The sequence below is a fragment of the Sciurus vulgaris genome (genome assembly GCF_902686455.1).
Source record: "Sciurus vulgaris genome assembly, chromosome: 16".
NCBI lineage: Eukaryota > Metazoa > Chordata > Mammalia > Rodentia > Sciuridae > Sciurus > Sciurus vulgaris.
Genome location: NC_136477.1, coordinates 48003933 through 48023967, shown reverse-complemented (window position 1 = coordinate 48023967; position 20035 = coordinate 48003933). Strand labels below are relative to the sequence as shown.

At 35.9% G+C, this 20035-nt stretch overlaps 2 protein-coding genes across 39 annotated transcripts in view; both read left to right on the top strand.

Moving 5' to 3' along the window:
- Positions 1 to 20035, top strand: part of SLMAP (sarcolemma associated protein) — a 150020-nt gene that overhangs the window by 15837 nt on the left and 114148 nt on the right. The gene's annotated exons all lie outside the window — the stretch shown is intronic.
- On the top strand, positions 10279 to 12988 carry LOC306647323 (FACT complex subunit SSRP1-like). Its single transcript, XM_079116551.1, is given in 4 exon segments — positions 10279 to 10661; positions 10664 to 11547; positions 11549 to 11707; positions 11711 to 12988. Coding segments are annotated over 4 exon segments (2124 nt in total). The 5' UTR covers positions 10279 to 10426; the 3' UTR covers positions 12557 to 12988.

The following is a 20035-nucleotide window of genomic DNA, read 5'->3' as shown; positions in this document are numbered from 1 at the left end:
ATTTTTATCATTGACTCTTAAGTATAGATGTGTTTCAGACAAGTTCTGGATTTTGGTTATTCTGAATCAGAATAATATACATATTTTTAGTTGTAGGTGGACATGATACCTTTATTTTTATGTGGTGTTGAGGATCGAACCCAGGGCTTCACGTGTGCTAGGCAGGCACCGTACCACTGAGCTACAGCCCCATCCCCTGTGTTGATTTCTTTTGAATGTTAAACCAACTTAGCATTCTTTGAATCAATTTCATTTGCTTATCATATATGACTTTTTTTAATATAGAGACATACTCTTTTTAAAATTATTTATGTATTTTTTAGATGTTGATAAACCTTTATTTTATTCATTTATGTATATATGGTGCTGAGAATCAAACCCAGTGCCTCACACATGCTAGACAAGCATTCCACCACTGAACCACAACCCAGCCCACATGTATTACTTTTTGATGTGTTGTTGAATTTGATTTGCTTATATTAGGGATTTTTTCATATCTGTTCATGAAGGATTAGTCTTAAATGCTTGTGAGAATTCATCAAATGAAACTACATGGAACTGTTTTGTGGAAAGTTTCAAATTTTAAGTTAAATTTCTTTAATAGATACAGGGTTTTTCAGGTTGTCTTATTTCTTCTTGTGTTCATATTGGTGTTTTGTGTCTTTCTAGGAATTTGCCTTCTTTCCTTTTTTTTTTGTAATACCAGGAATTGAATCCAGGGTTATTCTACCACTGAACCACAAACTCCAGCCTATGTTTTTGGGTTTGTTTGTTTGTTTGTTTTTGAGATAGGACCTTGCTAAGTTGCTGAGGCTGGTCTCAAAGTTGTGAACCTCCTTTCTCATCCTTCTAAGTCACTGGGATTCCAGACATGTTCCATCATGCTTGCCTATTTCATCTTAATTATTGATTTTATTGGCATAAAATTCATATTCTTTTAGTGTTTATAGAATCCCGATGTCACTTTTTTTGTTCCAAATATTTGTAATTGTATCTTTTCATCTTTATATACATGGTTGCCACCATACCCCAATTGTATAATTATTTTGACAGAATTTAATGCTAAACTTGAATATAAACCTAATAGCTCAGCAGTTTTATGCCTAGGTATATACTCTAGGATGTGTGTGTGTGTTATTGGGATCTAACCTAGAACTTTGAAAAAATTTTTATATCAGCATCAGGAGACATATCCCAGCATGTTTGTAGTAGATTTTCATAGTAGTAATAAAATGAAATAATCTAAAATGTTCATTGACAGGAATATGTAAATTTGTTAATTTACAAAATGGACTACTGTATAGGAGTGAACATGAATGAATACTAGCTGCATGTATATCATTGTAGATCATCTTAGAAATGTTGAATGAAAAGAATAAGTTACAAAGGAATATTTATACTATAATGCTATTTTATATATATTTTAAAATCATGGTACTTATCTATCTGTTTTTCTACATATTCGTAGTAATAGAATGATAAATGTATTTTCTTGTGGGGAAGGCAAAAAGTTAATATAAAAATAACAATTTTACATATTATATGTTTTAAATTATTGCTAAATATGTACTTATTTGTCATATCTGAATAATACTTGAAGCAGGCACTTGTTATTTATAGCTTAGAAGCAGAAAAATTTTAACTTACCAAAGTCACACTGCTAATAGTAACAGTCTTTATAATCAGCTCCAAGTGGTCATCTCAAGTCTGTACTTTTAACAAGTAAACCCTACTGCTTGCCATGATGGAGAATAGAAAGGGATTTTTCAAACTGAGTGTTGGGTGAATAAATTGTTTTAATGATTTCTGATTTTTTTTTCTTTTTTTGAGGCACTGAGTCTCCCATTTTTACTGCCATTTAAATTCTTTTTTAAAAAATTCTAAAATTTTTAGTTGTAGATGGACACAATACCTTTTATTTTATTTTATTTATTTATGTGGTGCTGAGAATTAAACCCAGTGCCTCATGCGTGCAAGGCAGGCAGGCGTTCTACCACTGAGCCACAATCCCAGCCCCATTTAAATTTTTTTTTTTTTTTTATTATCTTCTTCATCTTTTGGATAGTGTGCATTTATAAACAAGCTTTACTTTTTATACTTTTCATACTTTAGTATTATGACCTTATATTTAAACAGTTAAAATGTTTTGTTACTGTGACTGAGCTTTCTGGTATCATTTATTTAAAAAACAAGAGAAGTCAGTGTTTTTATGTGGTCAAAGTATTTCTTTTTATTTTTTATTTTTATTTTTATCTCCAGTACTGGGAATTGAACCTAGGACTTTACGCATGCTAGGCGAGCACTCTACTACTGACATTTTTCTTTTAAGGTAGGTCTTACTAAGTTGAGGCTGGCCTTGAACTGAAGATCTTCCTTGTCTCTGCCTGAGAGCTGGGATTACAGGTGTACACAATTGCACCCAACTCTTTTTTATCTTTTAAAAACTTTACTTTAAAAAAAAAAAAAACTTTACTAAAAAATTTATTTGCAAAATGAATATGTAACTTTTTTATGTGTTTTTTAATTTAGTTCTTAGTGCTTTAGAACAAGAATTGTATGAGTGTTTAGGAGAATTACAAACGTTGAGGTTCACTTTGTACTGTTAAAATTTGTAATGTTAAAATTTCTATTCATATCACCTTATAGTTTTTAATGAATATATAATTATAGAATAAAATGATAGCAAGATTCAGCAATCATAAGCATGTAGTTGGTTTTAGAAAATTTGAGGTACATCTCTTAATCTATATAAAATTTAAAACTCATTTTATGATAGGTTAGGAATTATAACAGTCATAATGACATAATAGTTTCCCTGCAATTCTGAGGAATTCAGTCATTGTATTTTTTGTTCAGGTAAGAATTTACACCTTTTGCATCCAAATCTTTAAAACAAATTTTTTGTACTAGGTATGGAACCCAGGGTCTTGAGAGTGCTAAAGCAAGCACTCCACCACTGAGCTACATCATCAGCCTTTTTTTAACAAAATATTTTATTTTCGAGACAGGATCTCATTTAAGTTGCCCAGGCTGACCTCAAACTTGTGATCCTGCCACAGTTGTGAATAGGTGTGTGCCACCACACTCTGCACAAATCAGTTTTGGATGGAAGATTTTCCAAAGTGTTCAAGCACTTCCTAATTATCATAAAAAGAATAAAGGGTATAATTTAATCTTTTCTTAGTGACCAAGTTGTATTTACTAATAGAATTATACACATAGGGGCATGAGAGATTTTATATTTATATTTGTATATATATATATATATTTTTTTTTTTTTGCCCCAGCTTAAATGACTTTAGATTATTGTGTTTTAAAATTATCAATATATGTGTTTATGTTTTTGTTCTTCTGGATTATTGTTTTTCCTATCAGTCATTCCTATGTTCCTATATTCCTATTTATGAACAAAATAACTAAACATATATATCTTTTTAAAAAAAATTTTTGTAGTTGTAGATGCCTTTATTTTATTTATTTTTGTATGCGGTGCTAAGGATTGAACCCAGTGCTTTTTTTTTTTTTTTATAAGGATGTAAATTTTACTTATTTCTTATTCTTTTTTTTTATTGTAAACAAATGGGATACATGTTATTTCTCTGTACATGGAGTAAAGTCATACCATTTGTGTAATCATAAATTTACATAGGGTAATGTTGTTTGATTCATTCTGTTATTTTTTCCCTTCCCCCCACCCCTCCCACCCCTCTTTTCCCTCTATACAGCCCTTCCTCCATTCTTGCCCCCTCCCTAACCCTAACCCTAACACTAACCCCTCCCCAACCCCCATTATGTGTTGTCATCTGCTTATCAGCGAGATCATTCGTCCTTTGGTTTTTTGAGATTGTCTTATCTTACTTAGCATGATATTCTCCAATTTCATCCATTTGCCTGCAAATGCCATAATTTTATCATTCTTTATGGCTGAGTAATATTCCATTGTGTGTGTGTGTGTGTGTGTGTGTGTGTGTGTGTGTGTGTGTATATTCCACAATCTGGCTATTGTGAATTGAGCAGCTATGAACATTGATGTGGCTGCATCTCTGTAGTATGCTGATTTTAAGTCTTTTGGGTATAGGCCAAGGAGTGGGATAGCTGGGTCAAATGGTGGTTCCATTCCAAGTTTTCTAAGGAATCTCCACACTGCTTTCCAGAGTGGCTGCACTAATTTGCATCCCCACCAGCAGTGTATGAGTGTGCCTTTTTCCCCACATCCTCGCCATGCTTGTATTCTTGATAATCGCCATTCTAATTGGGGTGAGATGGAATCTTAGGGTGGTTTTGATTTGCATTTCTCTTATTACTAGAGATGTGGAACATTTTTTCATATGTTTATTGATTGCTTGTAGATCTTCTTCTGTGAAGTGTCTGTTCATTTCCTTAGCCCATTTGTTGATTGGGTTATTTGTATTCTTGGTGTAGAGTTTTTTGAGTTCTTTATATATTCTGGAAATTAGTGCTCTATCTGAAGTATGATTGGCAAAGATTTTCTCCCACTCTGTAGGCTCTTTCTTCGCATTGCTGATAGTTTCCTTTGCTGAGGGATAGCTTTTTAGTTTGAATCTATCCCAGTTATTGATTCTTGCTTTTATTTCTTGTGCTATGGGAGTCCTGTTGAGGAAGTCTGGTCCTAAGCCGACATGTTGAAGATCTGGACCTACATTTTCTTCTATAATCTGCAGGGTCTCTGGTCTGAATCTGAGGTCCTTAATCCATTTTGAGTTGAGTTTCATGCATGGTGAGAGATATGGAACCCAGTGCTTTCATATGCTAGGCAAGTGCTCTGCCACTGAGCCCCAGCCCCAGCCCTTAAACATTTATATCTAAATACAAAATTACATTAAAGCTTCTTCTCAGAAAGGGCTTTTGTCACTTTGACTTGCATTTCATTGACTAAAGTGTGATGTGTGATCATCCCTGTTGGAATTGATCAGAGAAGTATAATTAATACTCATGTAGGAAAAAGCAGTAGAATAATTGAATAAGGTAATGCATTCTCTCACACTCAGCTTTGTTCCCAACTTCTCAAGCAAAAGTCATGTAGCATTGGTAGCTATGAAAGATGCATTTGAGTCAGGCATGGTGATACTTGCCTGTAATCTCAGCAACTCAGGAGGCTTAGGCAGGAGAATCACAAGTTCAAAGCCAGCCTCAGCAACCTAGCAAGCTCCTGTCTCAAAAACAAAAAACTGTGAGACCGGGGATATGATATAGCTCAGCGGTAAAATGCCCTGAGTTCAATCCCCAGTCCTCCCCTCCCCCCACCAAAGAAAGAGCATTTGATCACAAAGTTGTTTTCCCAGTCTCTTATGAACATTCTAATAGCTCTAAGGTAAATGGTGTATATCTCTCTTAAAAATGAAAAAAATCTAAGGTATGATGAAATTATAATTTGAACTAGTTTTTTTTCTTTTTATGAGAGAAGACTGATTGATACACTACTTAGTATCTTTTTTGATTAACTCTGATAGCCAATATTGAATTATAAGATTAATCAAGTGTTATTGTTTTCTTTTCACATCTCTTCACTCTACTTTATCTTAAATATTCATCTGCTTTGTCATGGGCTGAATCCATATCAATCACATTTTAAGTAAAAACTTGCATATTAGTTCATGGGATGAGATGTTATTTAAAATAGAAAGCTTTATGAATTGTGGAGCATTTGCCTATTGGATATCTTTGTGGCATGTTTGCCAACTGACAGGGATCCAAGGGTAGAAAGAAGTGATTCCTGCTTTTAGGGATTCTGCATAAGCAGACATGTATGCAGATAATTATAATTCAGTGAAGTAATTGTTAACCGAGCTACTATTTAAATAAACTGCAGTTGAAATATTGAGGATGGAATTACCAATGATAAGACAGTGAAGCAGGAGGATTGGAATGACTTCTCTAGAAGTGAAAACTGAAACAAGTCTTGAAAGAAGAGTAGTCTTTTGGCATGGAAGTTAGGGGAAACACATTCTAGACAGCACTAATAAAAATCTTGAGTGATAGCATGAAAGAGTAAAAAATAAGTGACTTGATCTGGGTGTGATGGTGTCCAAAATCTGGGGAGGCTGAGGCAGGAGGATCACAAGTTCAAAGTCAGCCTCAGCAACTTAGTGAGGCCCGGTCTCAAAATTAAAAAAAAAAGTTGGTGTTGTGGTGAAGTGGCAAAGTGTCCTAGGCCTGAGTTCAATCCTGATTTTGTGTGACATCATATGGGAGGGGGACAAGAGATGAGGCAGAAAAGGTAGATTAGGACTCTGATGTGAAGGACTTTAATGTTAGTCTGCATTTTCCTTTAGGAACAAGTGGTCAGGAGTTCCAAAAGGTTTTAAGTGTAGATAGTCCCCAGTTTATGATGGTTCCACTTAGGATATTTTTTTCTTTTTTGGTGTGCTGCAGACTGAACCCAGGGCCTTGTGCATGCTAAGCACATGTTCTATCCTTGAGCTACATCTCTAACCCCTGATTTTTTGACTTTGTAATGGTGTAAAGGCAATATACCATCCAGTAGAAGCCATTCTTTTATATTGATCTTTCTTTGGACAGTGACGAGAGTTCCCAGTCAGCCATGAGGTTAGACAACCAGTACTCTACATTGTATTGTGTTGCTAAGCTATGATATTAAGTAGGTTGTTTTTTAAATGCGTTTTCAACTTAAAATTATTTTCAAAGTACAGTGGGTTTATGTATACATAACCCCATCCTAAGTTGAGGAGCTTTAAATAGATCTGTGGTTAGATCTTTGTTTTTAGAACAGCTGTCTTGGTGATAATTTGGAAGACAAATGTACCCAGAGGCAAGGGGTCTGGGTAAAGTGATACAGTTAAAAACAAACAAACAAAAAAAGTTAGAAATAAGTTCCTGGAGTGCAAACAGCTCATCTTAGTGGAAATAGATAGATTTGGGAGTTATCAACTTGCATAGTGAAGACTACAGATAATACACTCTCAGGGAAGTTTGTAGATGTCTAGAAAAGTGGAACCTGGGGAAAATCTTGAGCATAACCAACTTTGAACAGCTAATAGGGAAAAAGAAAACAGACTTGACAGGAAATGAGAAGTCAAAAGACCAGAAAAGATTGGATTAGATAAGGAAGAATTTTTAAGAAGGGATTCGTTGATAGCATTCAAATGTGCCTTTGTAAGAGCTGAAAGTAGGCCTTGGATTTGGTCAGTGGGGTCAGTGGCTTGGGGCCTGTTCAGTTGAGTGGTAGGTGTGGAGCAGTAAGCTAGTGAGTGTGTCTGCTGTGAATGTGCTTTTGTGAGACGGTACCGAGAATAATTAAGCATTTCAATATGAAAGATATGTTTGTACATTTAAGGATGATAATTTGGTTTTCCCCTAGTTTAAACTGTTGCTACTCCTAGAGAGCCTGTGGTGGTTCCCCACATGCATGAAGGGTGAAATGTGGCATGAGAAAAGCCATATAGACCAGGCACTCCTTGTCCCCATGAATTCCTCAATAAATTTACATGTTAGTTGAAATCTTACTGAGTTAAATATAATTTGTGCAAATGGGACATGAGTTACAGATGTCAAAAATTTACAGAAATGTTAAAACTTTCTAAATCAGCATAAATTAGAAATTTAGTAGTCATAGGTGATATTCTCATTTTTTATGTTATGAGTTTTTAAAACCAGGAGTTTATCTTTGGATTACTTTTGGTAGAATGAGAGGTTTTCTCAGGATTGTTTAATATGAAGATGACTGATTATGAGTTTTTTGTTTTTTGTTTTTGTTTCATTTTGTTTTAGTACCTAGAATTGAACCCAGGGGCACTTAACTACTGAGCCATATCCCCAGTTCTTTTTTTAATATATAGTTCATATATATTTACATATATATTTTTTATTTAGAGACAGGGTCTTGCAGAGTTACTTACATCCTTGCTAAGTTGCTGAGGCTAGCTTTGAACTTTGAACTTGCAATCCTCCTGCCTCAGCCTCCTGAGCCACTAGGATTACAGGCATTTATCAGCTGATTATGGTTTTACTTTTTTAAATTTTAAATTTTAGCCAAGATCTTATAGAGTCCAACAAAAGGATTAAATGTTTTAGTGTCCATCCTGAAAAATACCTCACTTTTAAAGAACGGTTACAAAAACTTACAAAGCAAGGTCAAAGATAAAAGAAAGTGAAAGAAATACTGAACTGGAGTTGTGACTCAGTGGTAGAGCGCTTTGCCTAACCTGTGTGAGGCACTGGGTTCAATTCTTAGCACCATATATAAATAAATAAATAAATGTCCATCAACAACTAAAAAAAAAAATACATGTAAATTTTTTAAAAAGTGAAATACTTTGGTGAAAGTATTAATCTGTTTGCAGTAGAGAGATGTTTTATTATCAAATTTATCTATATCAACTTAACTTTAATACTTTTACCATTTATTTTCTATTCATGTAATTTTATAATAGTATTTGACTTTTGTATTCCTGTTTTTGTGGTAGGTGATGAATATGTGACCCCTCACCAAAATATACATTCAACATTAAGAAAAAAATGAAGATATCAAGCAATTATCGATTAAAGACATGAATAATTTCCCTTAATTTATACTATGTAAAATGAGGACATATGTGTGGAAATAATTTATAACCCAGGTATCTATAAATTAGTTACTTTTAAGTAGAGAAAAAATATAAAAAATCCACTCTAGTAGAAAAACATAATGAAGTTACTTTTGAACAAAGGAGTCAAAGAAAATATTTTCAGTTTTAGAGAAGTATATCCATGATATAAAGATAGAAAGATGTACTGAAATACACATTTTTAAGTACAATTTATGAGTTCTAAGATGGAAAACTCATTTTGGGCAGGTGTGGGAAAGGAGGAGATTGCTGGGGTTGTAGCTTAGAGGTAGAGTACTTACCTAGCACATGTGAGGCAATGGGTTCAATAAAAATAAACAAATTAAAATAAATAAAATAAAGGTATTGTGTCTAATATGTATAAAAATACATTATATTAAATATATTTAATATATATAAATATATATTAATATATAAATATATTTATATATTTAATATATAAATATATATATAAATATATTAAATATATTTATATTTTAAAAAATGGGCTGGAATGTAGCTCCAGTGGTAGAGTGCATGTGGGTTCACTGCAAAATAAATGAATAAAAAGATTTTTAAAAGTAAAAACAAATTACATCATTTTATTAAGTGTATGTTGTAGTTTTTTTTATTTTTTCTAATTGTTGTACATGACAGTAGAATACATTTATACATTTTGATAGATCATACATAAATGGAGTGTAATTTCTCATTTCTTTGATTTTACATATTGTAGGATAGCATTGGTCATGCAGTAATACATGTACATGAGGTAGTAACATCTGTTTTCCTCTACTATTTGTTGTGTTTTGAGCCTTAGCATTCTATACTTGCATAATGTTTATCTATTGTAAAGCATATGTGTCAAAACCCAAAATCTGCATTGTCACTTCCTTCTTGTAAATCTTGCTGTTACTAAGTTAACATGCCTGAAATAAGAGTGTAAGTTTCTTCAAGTTGTAAAAAACAGTTTGAGAACAGAAAAAAAAGTTAAGGTATGAACAACTTTCTGAGTTACTACTGCTCTTTTAAAATTCATTTCAATATTTTCAATATAATTTTCTAAAAACCATTAAGTGAATTTTTGTTGTTAGCAGAAAACTCTAAAAATGCCTAAACTTTTGGGCATAACATCTAAATTGGCTCAAGACTACTCAAGGGCTGGGGAGATAGCTCAGTTGGTAGAGTGCTCGCCTCGCAAGTACTAAGGCCGTGAGTTCAATCCCCAGCACTGCCAAAAAAAAAAAAAGGACTACTCAAAACGTGTAATTTTAGTGGATAGTAGAGATCTCATAATGTACATCTTTTACCAAGCTTTAGAATTCAGATTGATTTGTATAAAGACATATCCAGTAATGATATCAAATTTTCTTTTATATTATAGATTCAAATGAAGTCTTAAATAAGTCAATCTGAAGCAGTATTCCAACGTGAGGAGTATAACAGGATACTTTAGTGACTTCTTATTATTCTTTTCAAGGAGATTTAACATGGACTGTAGCTTTAATTGAATGTCTGTTGCCTGCAGTTATCTTCTTTAAAAAGAAAAGTGAAATTAACTAACTAGTAACACTTGTTATTGTTCTCACAATAGAGTACTTAGATTTAAAGAGCAAAATTTTGGACGCGGGAAAAGCTACCCCAGCATATACCCATCCCCCCTTCCCCCCGCCCCCCTCCCCCGCCGCCCCCATCAAGCCCACCACCCGCTCCTGGGCCGTTGCGAGGCTGCAGCTTGAAGAGATTCCCAACCTGCTGTGCATCTGCACACCTACCCAGGAGTTGGGGCCCAGCTCAGTTTATTCGCTTTCCCCATGTAGCCTAGGGCTCTGTTGTGCCCAGGCCACCACAGGCAGGTCAACATGGCAGAGACACTGGAGTTCAACGACATCTACCAGGAGGTGAAAGGCTCCATGAGTGATGGTCGGCTAAGGTTGAGCCGCCAGGGTATCATCTTCAAGAATAGCAAGACTGGCAAAGTAGACAACATCCAGGCTGGGGAGTTGACAGAAGGTATCTGGTGCCGTGTAGCTCTGGGACATGGACTGAAACTCCTCACAAAGAATGGCCATGTGTACAAGTATGATGGCTTCCGAGAATCGAATTTGAGAAACTCTCTAATTTCTTCAAAACTCACTATCGCCTTGAGCTAATGGAGAAGGATCTGTGTGTGAAGGGATGGAATTGGGGGACAGTGAAGTTTGGTGGGCAGCTGCTTTCCTTTAACATTGGTGACCAGCCAGTCTTTGAGATACCCCTCAGCAATGTGTCCCAGTGTACTACAGGCAAGAATGAGGTGACACTGGAATTCCACCAGAATGATGATGCAGAGGTGTCTCTCATGGAGGTGCGCTTCTGTGTCCCGCCCATCCAGGAAAATGGTGTGGACCCTGTTGAGGCCTTTGCCCAGAATGTGCTTTCAAAGGCAGATGTAATCCAGGCTACTGGAGATGCCATCTGCATCTTCCGGGAGCTACAGTGTCTGACTCCCTGTGGTCGTTACGACATCCGGATCTACCCTACCTTTCTGCACCTGCATGGCAAGACCTTTGACTACAAGATCCCCTACACCACTGTACTGCACCTCTTTTTGTTGCTCCACAAGGACCAACGCCAGATGTTCTTTGTGATCAGCCTGGATCCCCCTGTCAAGCAGGGCCAAACCCGTTACCACTTCCTGATCCTCCTCTTCTCCAAGGATGAGGACATCTCCTTGACGCTCAACATGAATGAGGAAGAGGTGGAGAAGCGCTTTGAGGGACGGCTCACCAAGAACATGTCAGGATCACTCTATGAGATGGTCAGCCAGGTCATGAAGGCACTGGTGAACCGCAAGATCACAGTCCCAGGCAACTTCCAAGGGCACTCAGGGGCCCAGTGCATCACCTGCTCTTACAAGGCGAGCTCAGGGCTGTTGTACCCGCTAGAGTGGGGCTTCATCTACGTCCACAAGCCTCCCGTGCACATCCACTTCGATGAGATAATCCTTCGTCAACTTTGCCCGCGGAACCACCACCACTCGCTCCTTTGACTTTGAGATTGAGACCAAGCAGGGTACTCAGTACACCTTCAGCAGCATTGAGAGGGAGGAGTATGGAAAGCTGTTTGATTTTGTCAGTGCAAAAAAGCTCAACATCAAAAACTGAGGATTGAAAGAGGGCATGAACCCGAGCTACGACGAGTATGCAGACTCTGATGAAGACCAGCACGATGCCTACTTGGAGAGGATGAAGGAGGAGGGCAAGATCCGGGAAGAGAATGCCAACGACAGCAGTGACGACTCGGGAGAGGAGACAGATGAGTCATTCAACCCAGGTGAAGAGGAGGAAGACGTGGCAGAGGAGTTTGACAGTAACGCCTCTGCCAGCTCCTCCAGTAATGAGGGCGACAGTGACCGAGATGAGAAGAAACGGAAACAGCTCAAAAGGGCCAAGATGGCCAAGGATCGAAAGAGCTGCAAGAAGCCCATGGAGATGAAGAAGGGCAAAGACCCCAATGCCCCCAAGAGGCCCATGTCTGCATACATGCTGTGGCTGAATGCCAGCCGGGAGAAGATCAAGTCAGATCATCCTGGCATCAGTATCACAGATCTTTCCAAGAAGGCAGGCGAAATCTGGAAGGGGATGTCCAAAGAGAAGAAGGAGGAGTGGGACCGGAAGGCCGAGGATGCCAGGAGAGAATATGAAAAAGCCATGAAAGAATATGAGGGAGGCCGAGGCGAGTCTTCTAAGAGGGATAAGTCAAAGAAGAAGAAGAAAGTAAAAGTAAAGATGGAAAAGAAATCCACACCCTCTAGGGGCTCGTCATCTAAGTCATCGTCAAGGCAGCTAAGTGAGAGCTTCAAGAGCAAAGAATTTGTGTCTAGTGATGAGAGCTCTTCAGGAGAGAACAAGAGCAAGAAAAAGAGGCGGCGGAGCGAGGATTCTGAAGAAGAGGAACTAGCCAGTACTCCTCCCAGCTCAGAGGACTCGGCATCAGGCTCCGATGAGTAGAGAGGAGGAACATCTCTCTGCGCTTGCCCTGTCATACCCCCAGCTCCTACCCATGTTCTGGTACCAGTTTCTACTCACATGACATGTAGTCCTTGGATTCTGTGCCATCTGAATAAGCTCTCCTGGTGGCATGCACTTTGCTGGGGCAGTGCGGGAGGCATCTTAACTTTTGCTGCTTCACAAGGATGGCTCCTTGTAACTTGGGGAGAGACGGGTTGGGAGGCAGGGCAGTGCAGGGTCCAGATCCTCATCCCACTTTTCCCAGCCTTAGGGATGTAGCTGCTGCTTGCCCCCGTTGGAATTGCTGCAGCAGGGGTCGTGTGAGGTCAGGCCTGTAGCTCCTAACTGGGGCCTATTTCTACTTTTATTTTGTATTTCTGGTCTGTGAAATCAACATTTAATAAAGGGAACTGACTTTGGAAAAAAAAAAAATTTTGTAATAATTGTTGATAAAAATTTTTAAATAGAACCTTCTTAGTGATTTTTTTATATATAATGGATGATATTGACCTTACTATTTAAACTTTTATATGTATGTATTAATGTTTCAAAATAAAATCAAGTATCTTTTTTTCTTCTCCATATAAATTTATAAGTAAATTAGCTGAGTTAGTTATTGTTAGAAATTATCCTTATCAGGGCTCAGTAGTAAGAGTGCTTGCCAAAAAAGAAAGAAATTAGTCTTCTGTCTGTTAAAGTATTTGTTACTGTTTTTTCTTATCTATTCCTTTCTTAATTCCTTTAAGAATTATTTTTCTTAATTCCTTTAAGTTGAAGGCCCATCTTATTTGCTTTTGTTTTCATCATTCTTAGTTAATATTTAATAGATTTTGACAGGTTTTATATTTCCTCTTTAGATCTCTTAGGTATTGGCTCATCTGTTCTTTTTAAGCTATATCTTCATCTAGAGGGGGTTTTATGATATTTAGATTGTGTTCCTTAAATTGACCGTGATGAATTTTTTCATCGCGTGTGGTGATGCTTGGAATGGAATTCAGCACGTTAGGTAAGCACTATACCGCTGAGCTAAATTCCCAACTTGACCTCTATCATGATGAATTCTAAGTGTACAATATATAGTTATTTGTGTCATCAAATAGCAGTGCATGCATTCATTTATATTTTTCAATATACTGACAGTATAAAAAAAATACTAAAGAAGAACTGTGAATGTAGCTCAGTGGTAGAACATCTGCTTAGCATGTGCAAGGCCCTAGATTTGATCTCCAGTGTCTCTATCTCAAAAAAACAAAACAAAACAAAAAACAAAACCAAAATGGTGGTAGAGGCCAAGGATGCTACTAAGCCTCCTACGATGAACAGGATCATTTCCTCTAAATGCCAATAGTGGTAAGTAAGTGGTGAGTAGTGGTAAGCTTGAAAAACCCTGTTCTAGACCAATCTTAAGATTTTTTCCCCTCATGGTATTCGCAGTATTACTGTGTGCTCCAGATATGTGGTTGTACTATATTTTTAATTTTTGTTGTTGTTTTATTTTTTGGTACCAGGGATTGAACCCAGGGATGCTTACCCTCTGAGCCACATCCCTATCCCTTTTTATTTTTTATTTTGAGACAGGGTCTCATTAAGTTGCTTAGGGCCTCACTAAGTTGATAAGGCTGGCTTTGAACTTTGATCCTGCAGCCTCAGTCTCCCAAGCCACAGGGATTCCAGAAGTGTGCCACCATGCCTGGCTACTCTCTTTTATGCTGTTCTCTAATTGGTTCCATGGTTCAGTGCACATGAGTCTCAATCCCAGTTGTTCTACATACCCACTTGTATTATGTTGGCCATGTTATTTAGTAGTCTGGATGGGAGTGTCCCTATCTGTGAAATGAGATAATATTTAACTTAAGGAGTGTTTCAGTGATTACAATTAATTCAAATTAAAAAGGAAATTTATTTATACATTTAAACATTTAATAACAAGCATATAGTTTCTTATATTTCTGTTAGTTTTGGTATTTTGAAGGAAATTCTTATTAGATCTCAGGTATCTGACTTTTTAATCCATTAAAATTCCATTTTACATGTGAATTTATAAAAACATGTACAGTATTTTATAGATTTCAAAGTGCAGTTCATTCTTTTAGCTAACTTTAGTGCATGCTTCCCATGTGCTAACCACAGTTTTAGGTAAACAAAAGTTCCTATCCCCTGTCCTCATGGAGCTGACATTCTAGTGTGCACTGTGCCATCATCCATCTTTCATCTCCTCAACCTATCTAGGACAAATAAGAGTGCTTCTGATTTATTCATACCAAATCCAGCATAGTTCATTTGTCTTATAAATCTACTATGGGGCTGGGGTCGTGGCTCAGTGGTCGAGGGCTTGCCTAGCATGTGTGAGGTACTAGGTTTGATTCTCAGCACCACATAAAAAATGAATAAAGATATTGTGTCCATCTACAACTAAAAATATTTTTTAAAATCTATGTAAAAGCAATACTTTCATATGTCTGTAAAGTATTCTGGTTAAATTTCCGTTTTGCCCTCAATTACTAGCATGTGGTAAAATTTGTCCATATCATCCATTTTTTATAAATTTAGATCACATACTTCTTAACCATGGGTTTTTTGTTTGTTTTTTGAGTACTGGGGATTGACCTCAGGGGCACTCAACCACTGAGCCACATCCCTAGCCCTTTTTTTGTATTTTATTTAGATATTTAGAGACAAGTTCTCATCGAGTTGCTTAATGCCTCATCCGTGCTAAGGCTGACTTAGAACACGTGACCCTCCTGCCTCAGCCTCCCTAATTGTTGGGATTACAGGCGTGTGCCACCACACCTGGCTCTTAACCTTGTTCTTTTATCACAGGTAAACCTTTAAGTGAAGGTTTACTTAAATTATAATTTAAAATCTTTAGGGAACCTTTTACTTGAGTCATTTGGTGATTTAGTATTGGTGACTTTGTTTTCTCCCCTACTCTGAAACTCTCTTTTCCATATCTCTCAGTAGGTTTTTCTTTCCATATATGTATGTATGTATTTTTATATATGTATGTATGTACATATATTTTAGTTGTAGGTGGACACAATAACTTTAATTTTACTTTTACGTGTAGCTGAAGATTGAACCCAGGGCCTCATGCGTGCTAGGCAAGCATGCTACCACTAAGCTACAACCCCAGGCTTTTTCCTTTTCTTTTCTTTCTTCCCCCCATCCCTCTCTCTCTCTTTCTTTCTTATTTTGTGTGTGTGTGTACGTGTGTATGTGTAAGTGATGCTTGGTCTCCAACTCAGGGCCACAGGCATGCTAAACACATATTGTACAACTGAGCTGTATCTCCCAGCCCCCTCAGTTGTACATTTAAATAGTACTCTTCAAATTTCTGTTTGCCAAACTCAGTACTTTCCAGGTTCTTAATTTCCTGGAAGTATTGATCTCTCCATTTTTTCCTTCAGTACTTTACCACTGAGTCACATCCCCTGTTCTTTTTAGTTTTTATTTTGAGACAGGATCTCACTCAGTTGCTCAGGGCCTTGCTAAGTTGCTGAGGCTGGCCTTGAACTTGTGATCTAGACGCTGGCAACCACTAATCTATTTTCTATATCTGTAGATTTACCTGTGTGGACATTTTATGTAGATGGAATCAAGTAATATATGGTCTTTTGTGTCTACCTTCTTTTACTTAGCATAGCATTTTCAAAGTTCCTCTAAGTTGTAGCATGTATGAGTACTTTATTCCTTTTATTGACCAATAATATTCCATTACAGAGGTATATCCCATATTTTATTTATTCAGACAGCAGCTGATGGACATTAGGGTTGTTTCTGTTTTCTACTTTTGGCTTTTATGAATGATTTTGCTATTTTCATATAAATTTTTGTGGAAACATGTGTTTTCAGTTCTCTTGAGTATATACCTAGAAGTAGAATTGCTGGATCCTGTGGTTATTCCATGTTTAACATTTGGAGAAACTGCCAAACTATTTTTCAGAGTGGCTGTACTATTTTATATTTTACCAATAAATTATGGTTTGATTTTTCTACTTCTGGTCAGTCAATATTTGTTATTGTCAGTCCCTTATTTTAAGGTGAGTGTGATTTTGATTTGTATTTGCCTAATGACTAATAATGTCCTTTTTATCCATTTGTATATTTTTAAATGATTTGCACATACTTTTTAGCATTCTGTGGAATCTTTTTTTTTTTAACACTAAGGGTTTTTAAAAGTTTTTTTTAAATTGTAGGTGGACACCTTTGTTTTTACTTATTTATGTTAATGTGGGGCTGAGGATTGAACCCAGTGCTTCACATAAGCTAGGCGAGCATTCTACCACTGAGCCATAACTCCAGCCCCAGTATATCTTTTTTTTTATACCATTGAACCATCATTTATTTATAATTTCTTATTGGATATTTTAGGATTGCTTTAAATTTTTTCATTATTACAAATAACATTCTAATGAACATTTTTGCAATGCTGTTTTAAAAAGTAAACTATATTTAAAAAAATATTTTAGATTTAGAGAAAAATTGCAAATATAATACAGAGAATTCCTATATACCCTGTATTATTAGCATCTTACATTAGAATGGAATCCATGGGATGTTTAAATAACTTCTTTTTGTTTATTGTGGTAAAATGTACATCACATAAAATTTACTGTTTGTAACATTTTAAATGTACAATTAAGTGGCATTAAGTACATTTGCACTATTGTGCAATCATCACCTCCATTTCTAGAACTTTTTCATAATCTCAAATAGAAACTCTGTACCCATTAAATAACAACTCTCCCTCCCCCTCTCCTCAAGTAACTTTTCTACTTTCAGTCTCTTGACTTTTCTTGTTCTAGGTCCCTCATATAAGTAGAATGATAGTTTATTCCAATTGTACTGAAATAAAATAGATGCTGTAGTAGAGTGGTATAGAGCTGGAAAGCCAGGAGCCGGGAATTAGGGATTGTAGCCATAGAGATCACTGCATGGATTCATATCGTGATTCTACCCCTTATCATCTGGGTGACATTTTGCAAAAAATTTAGCCTTTCTGAGTCTTAGTTGTGTGTTTTTTTTTTTTTTTTTTTAAGTAATTATTTTATTTACTTATTTTTATGTGGTGCTAAGGATTGAACCCAGTTCCTCACACATGCTAAGCAAATGCTCTCCCATTGAGCTACAGTTCCAGCCCATTTCTGAGCCTTAGTTTTCTTGTTTATAAAGTAGGGATAGATTTGTCCTAATGATATCTCTTAATGCGCAAAAGTTTTTAATTTTGATGAAGTCCTGTTTACATTTATAAATTTTAAAGATTAATTATTATTTAAATTTATTTTGTCACTTGTGATTTGGTTGCCATTTCTAGGAAGCCATTGCTTAATCCAGGGTCATGAAAGTTTATTTTAACAATTTTTTAAAAATAATAAGTTTTATTTATTTATCGTTGCTGCGGATCGAACCCATTGTCTCACATGTACTAGGCAAGCACTCTACCACTGAGCTACAACCCCAGCTCCATATTTCAACCATTTTTGAGTACTCCCTTTCTTGGCTTTCCCATCTGAATTGAAAACATCTACCAATATAACTATCAAAGTTTTTTATAGGATGGTTTTTTCTTTTTTTTTTTTTTAAGTGTACAGCTTTTTTTTTTTTTTTTTTGAAAAAAGGTCAAAATAGTGGTTTTCAAACTTTAGAGTATCCCAGGGTGCTTCATATTCCTCACATCGTTTTTGTACATTTGTAGTAAACTTCTAGGAGACTTGACATCATGTGGTTGAAAGATTGTAGAATTAAAACAGTCTAGTATAGTGAATAAGAACATGGATCCTGGGGCCTACCTGCCTGGGTGTCAGTTCTGGCTATGTCACATCCTAGCTGTATGATTTCAGGCAAGTTGTGGTTCTCTCTTGGCCTTCATTTCCTCCCTCAGGATTGTTTCCAGGATTAAAGAGGCTATCTCTATGAAGCACTTAGAATATCTGTGCTGTGAAGTGCTTAGAATAGTGTAAATATATGTATACAACATCAAATACAATTTAGAGGATCTGTGATGTGCTTTGAATGGTTTGGCAATAGTGACCATTTTGTGTTAGTTCTTATATCCTTTAACTCAGTAATGTCATTCTTAGTGACTTAATCTGAGAACAATATTAAAAATGCTACATAGGGCTAGGGTTGTAGCTCAGTGGTGGAGCACTTACTTAGCACGTGTAAGGCACTGGGTTTGATCCTAAGCACTACATATAAATAAATAAAATAAAGTTATTGTGTCCATCTACAACTAAACATATTTTTTAAATGCTGCATAAACATGTATCTATAATAATTTTAACCAAGAGACTGATTGCAAAGTCTATCATATAGAGTTAGGTGATCTGTTATTAAGCAGGTTAATGAAATGTGTGAAATATTGTATGACCACTAAGTCATATTGTCAAAAGATATTTAATGCTGTGGGAGAATATAAGTACAGTGGAACAATGTAAGTGAAAAAGTCAAATATACCACTATATATAGAATATGCCCCTGAATTCTTTAAAAATACAAAGCAATTGGAATGTTAGTTATGTAATGTATTTGCGGAACTATGTTAAACTGTTACAACAAGGATAACTGTGCAAAGGAGACAATAATGTGCAGAGAGAGCCTACAGAGTGGGAGAAAATGTTTATACATGCATATCAGATATAACACTAATCTCCAGAGTATACAAAGACCTTAAAAATTTAACACCAAGAAAACAAATAACCTAGTCAATAAATGGGCTAAGGAACTGATCAGACCCTTCATAGAAGAAGATATATGATTGATAAACAAATACATGAAAAAATGTTCAGCATCTCTACTAATTAGAGAAATGCAAATCAAACTACTCTAAGATATCATCTCACTCCAATCAGAATGGCAATGATCAAGAATACAAGCAACACTAAGTGTTAGCTTGGTGTAGCCAGTCTGGAAAGCAGTATGGAGATTTCTTAGAAACTTGGAATGGAACCATCATTTGACCCAGCTATCCCACTCCTCAGTTTATACTTAAAAATACTTAAAATCTGCATACTACAGTGATGCAGCCACATCAATGTTAATAGCAACTCAGTTCACAAAACTAAGCTATGGAACCAATGTAGATACCTTTCAATAGATGAATGGATCAAGAAACTGTGGCATATATACACAATGGAATATTACTCAGTCTTAAAAGAGAATAAAATTCTGGCATTTGCAGGTAAATGGATAGAGTTGGAGACTATCATGCTAAGCAAAATAAACCAATTCCAAAAAACCAAAGGCCACAGAATGTATTCTGCTGTCATGTACAACTAATTAGAACAAATACAAATTTAAAAACAACAACAACAACAAGGATAACTGTGGTTATCCTTGAAAACCAGGAAGGATTACTTGAAGTTTCTTCTCTATTGTTTTCTCCTGATTTCAATATTAAGTATTTTATATTTAGAAAAGCAAATTATTTTTGGAAAGGACCAAATGAGGTGAAAAACATCGTAATGTGAATAGGAAACC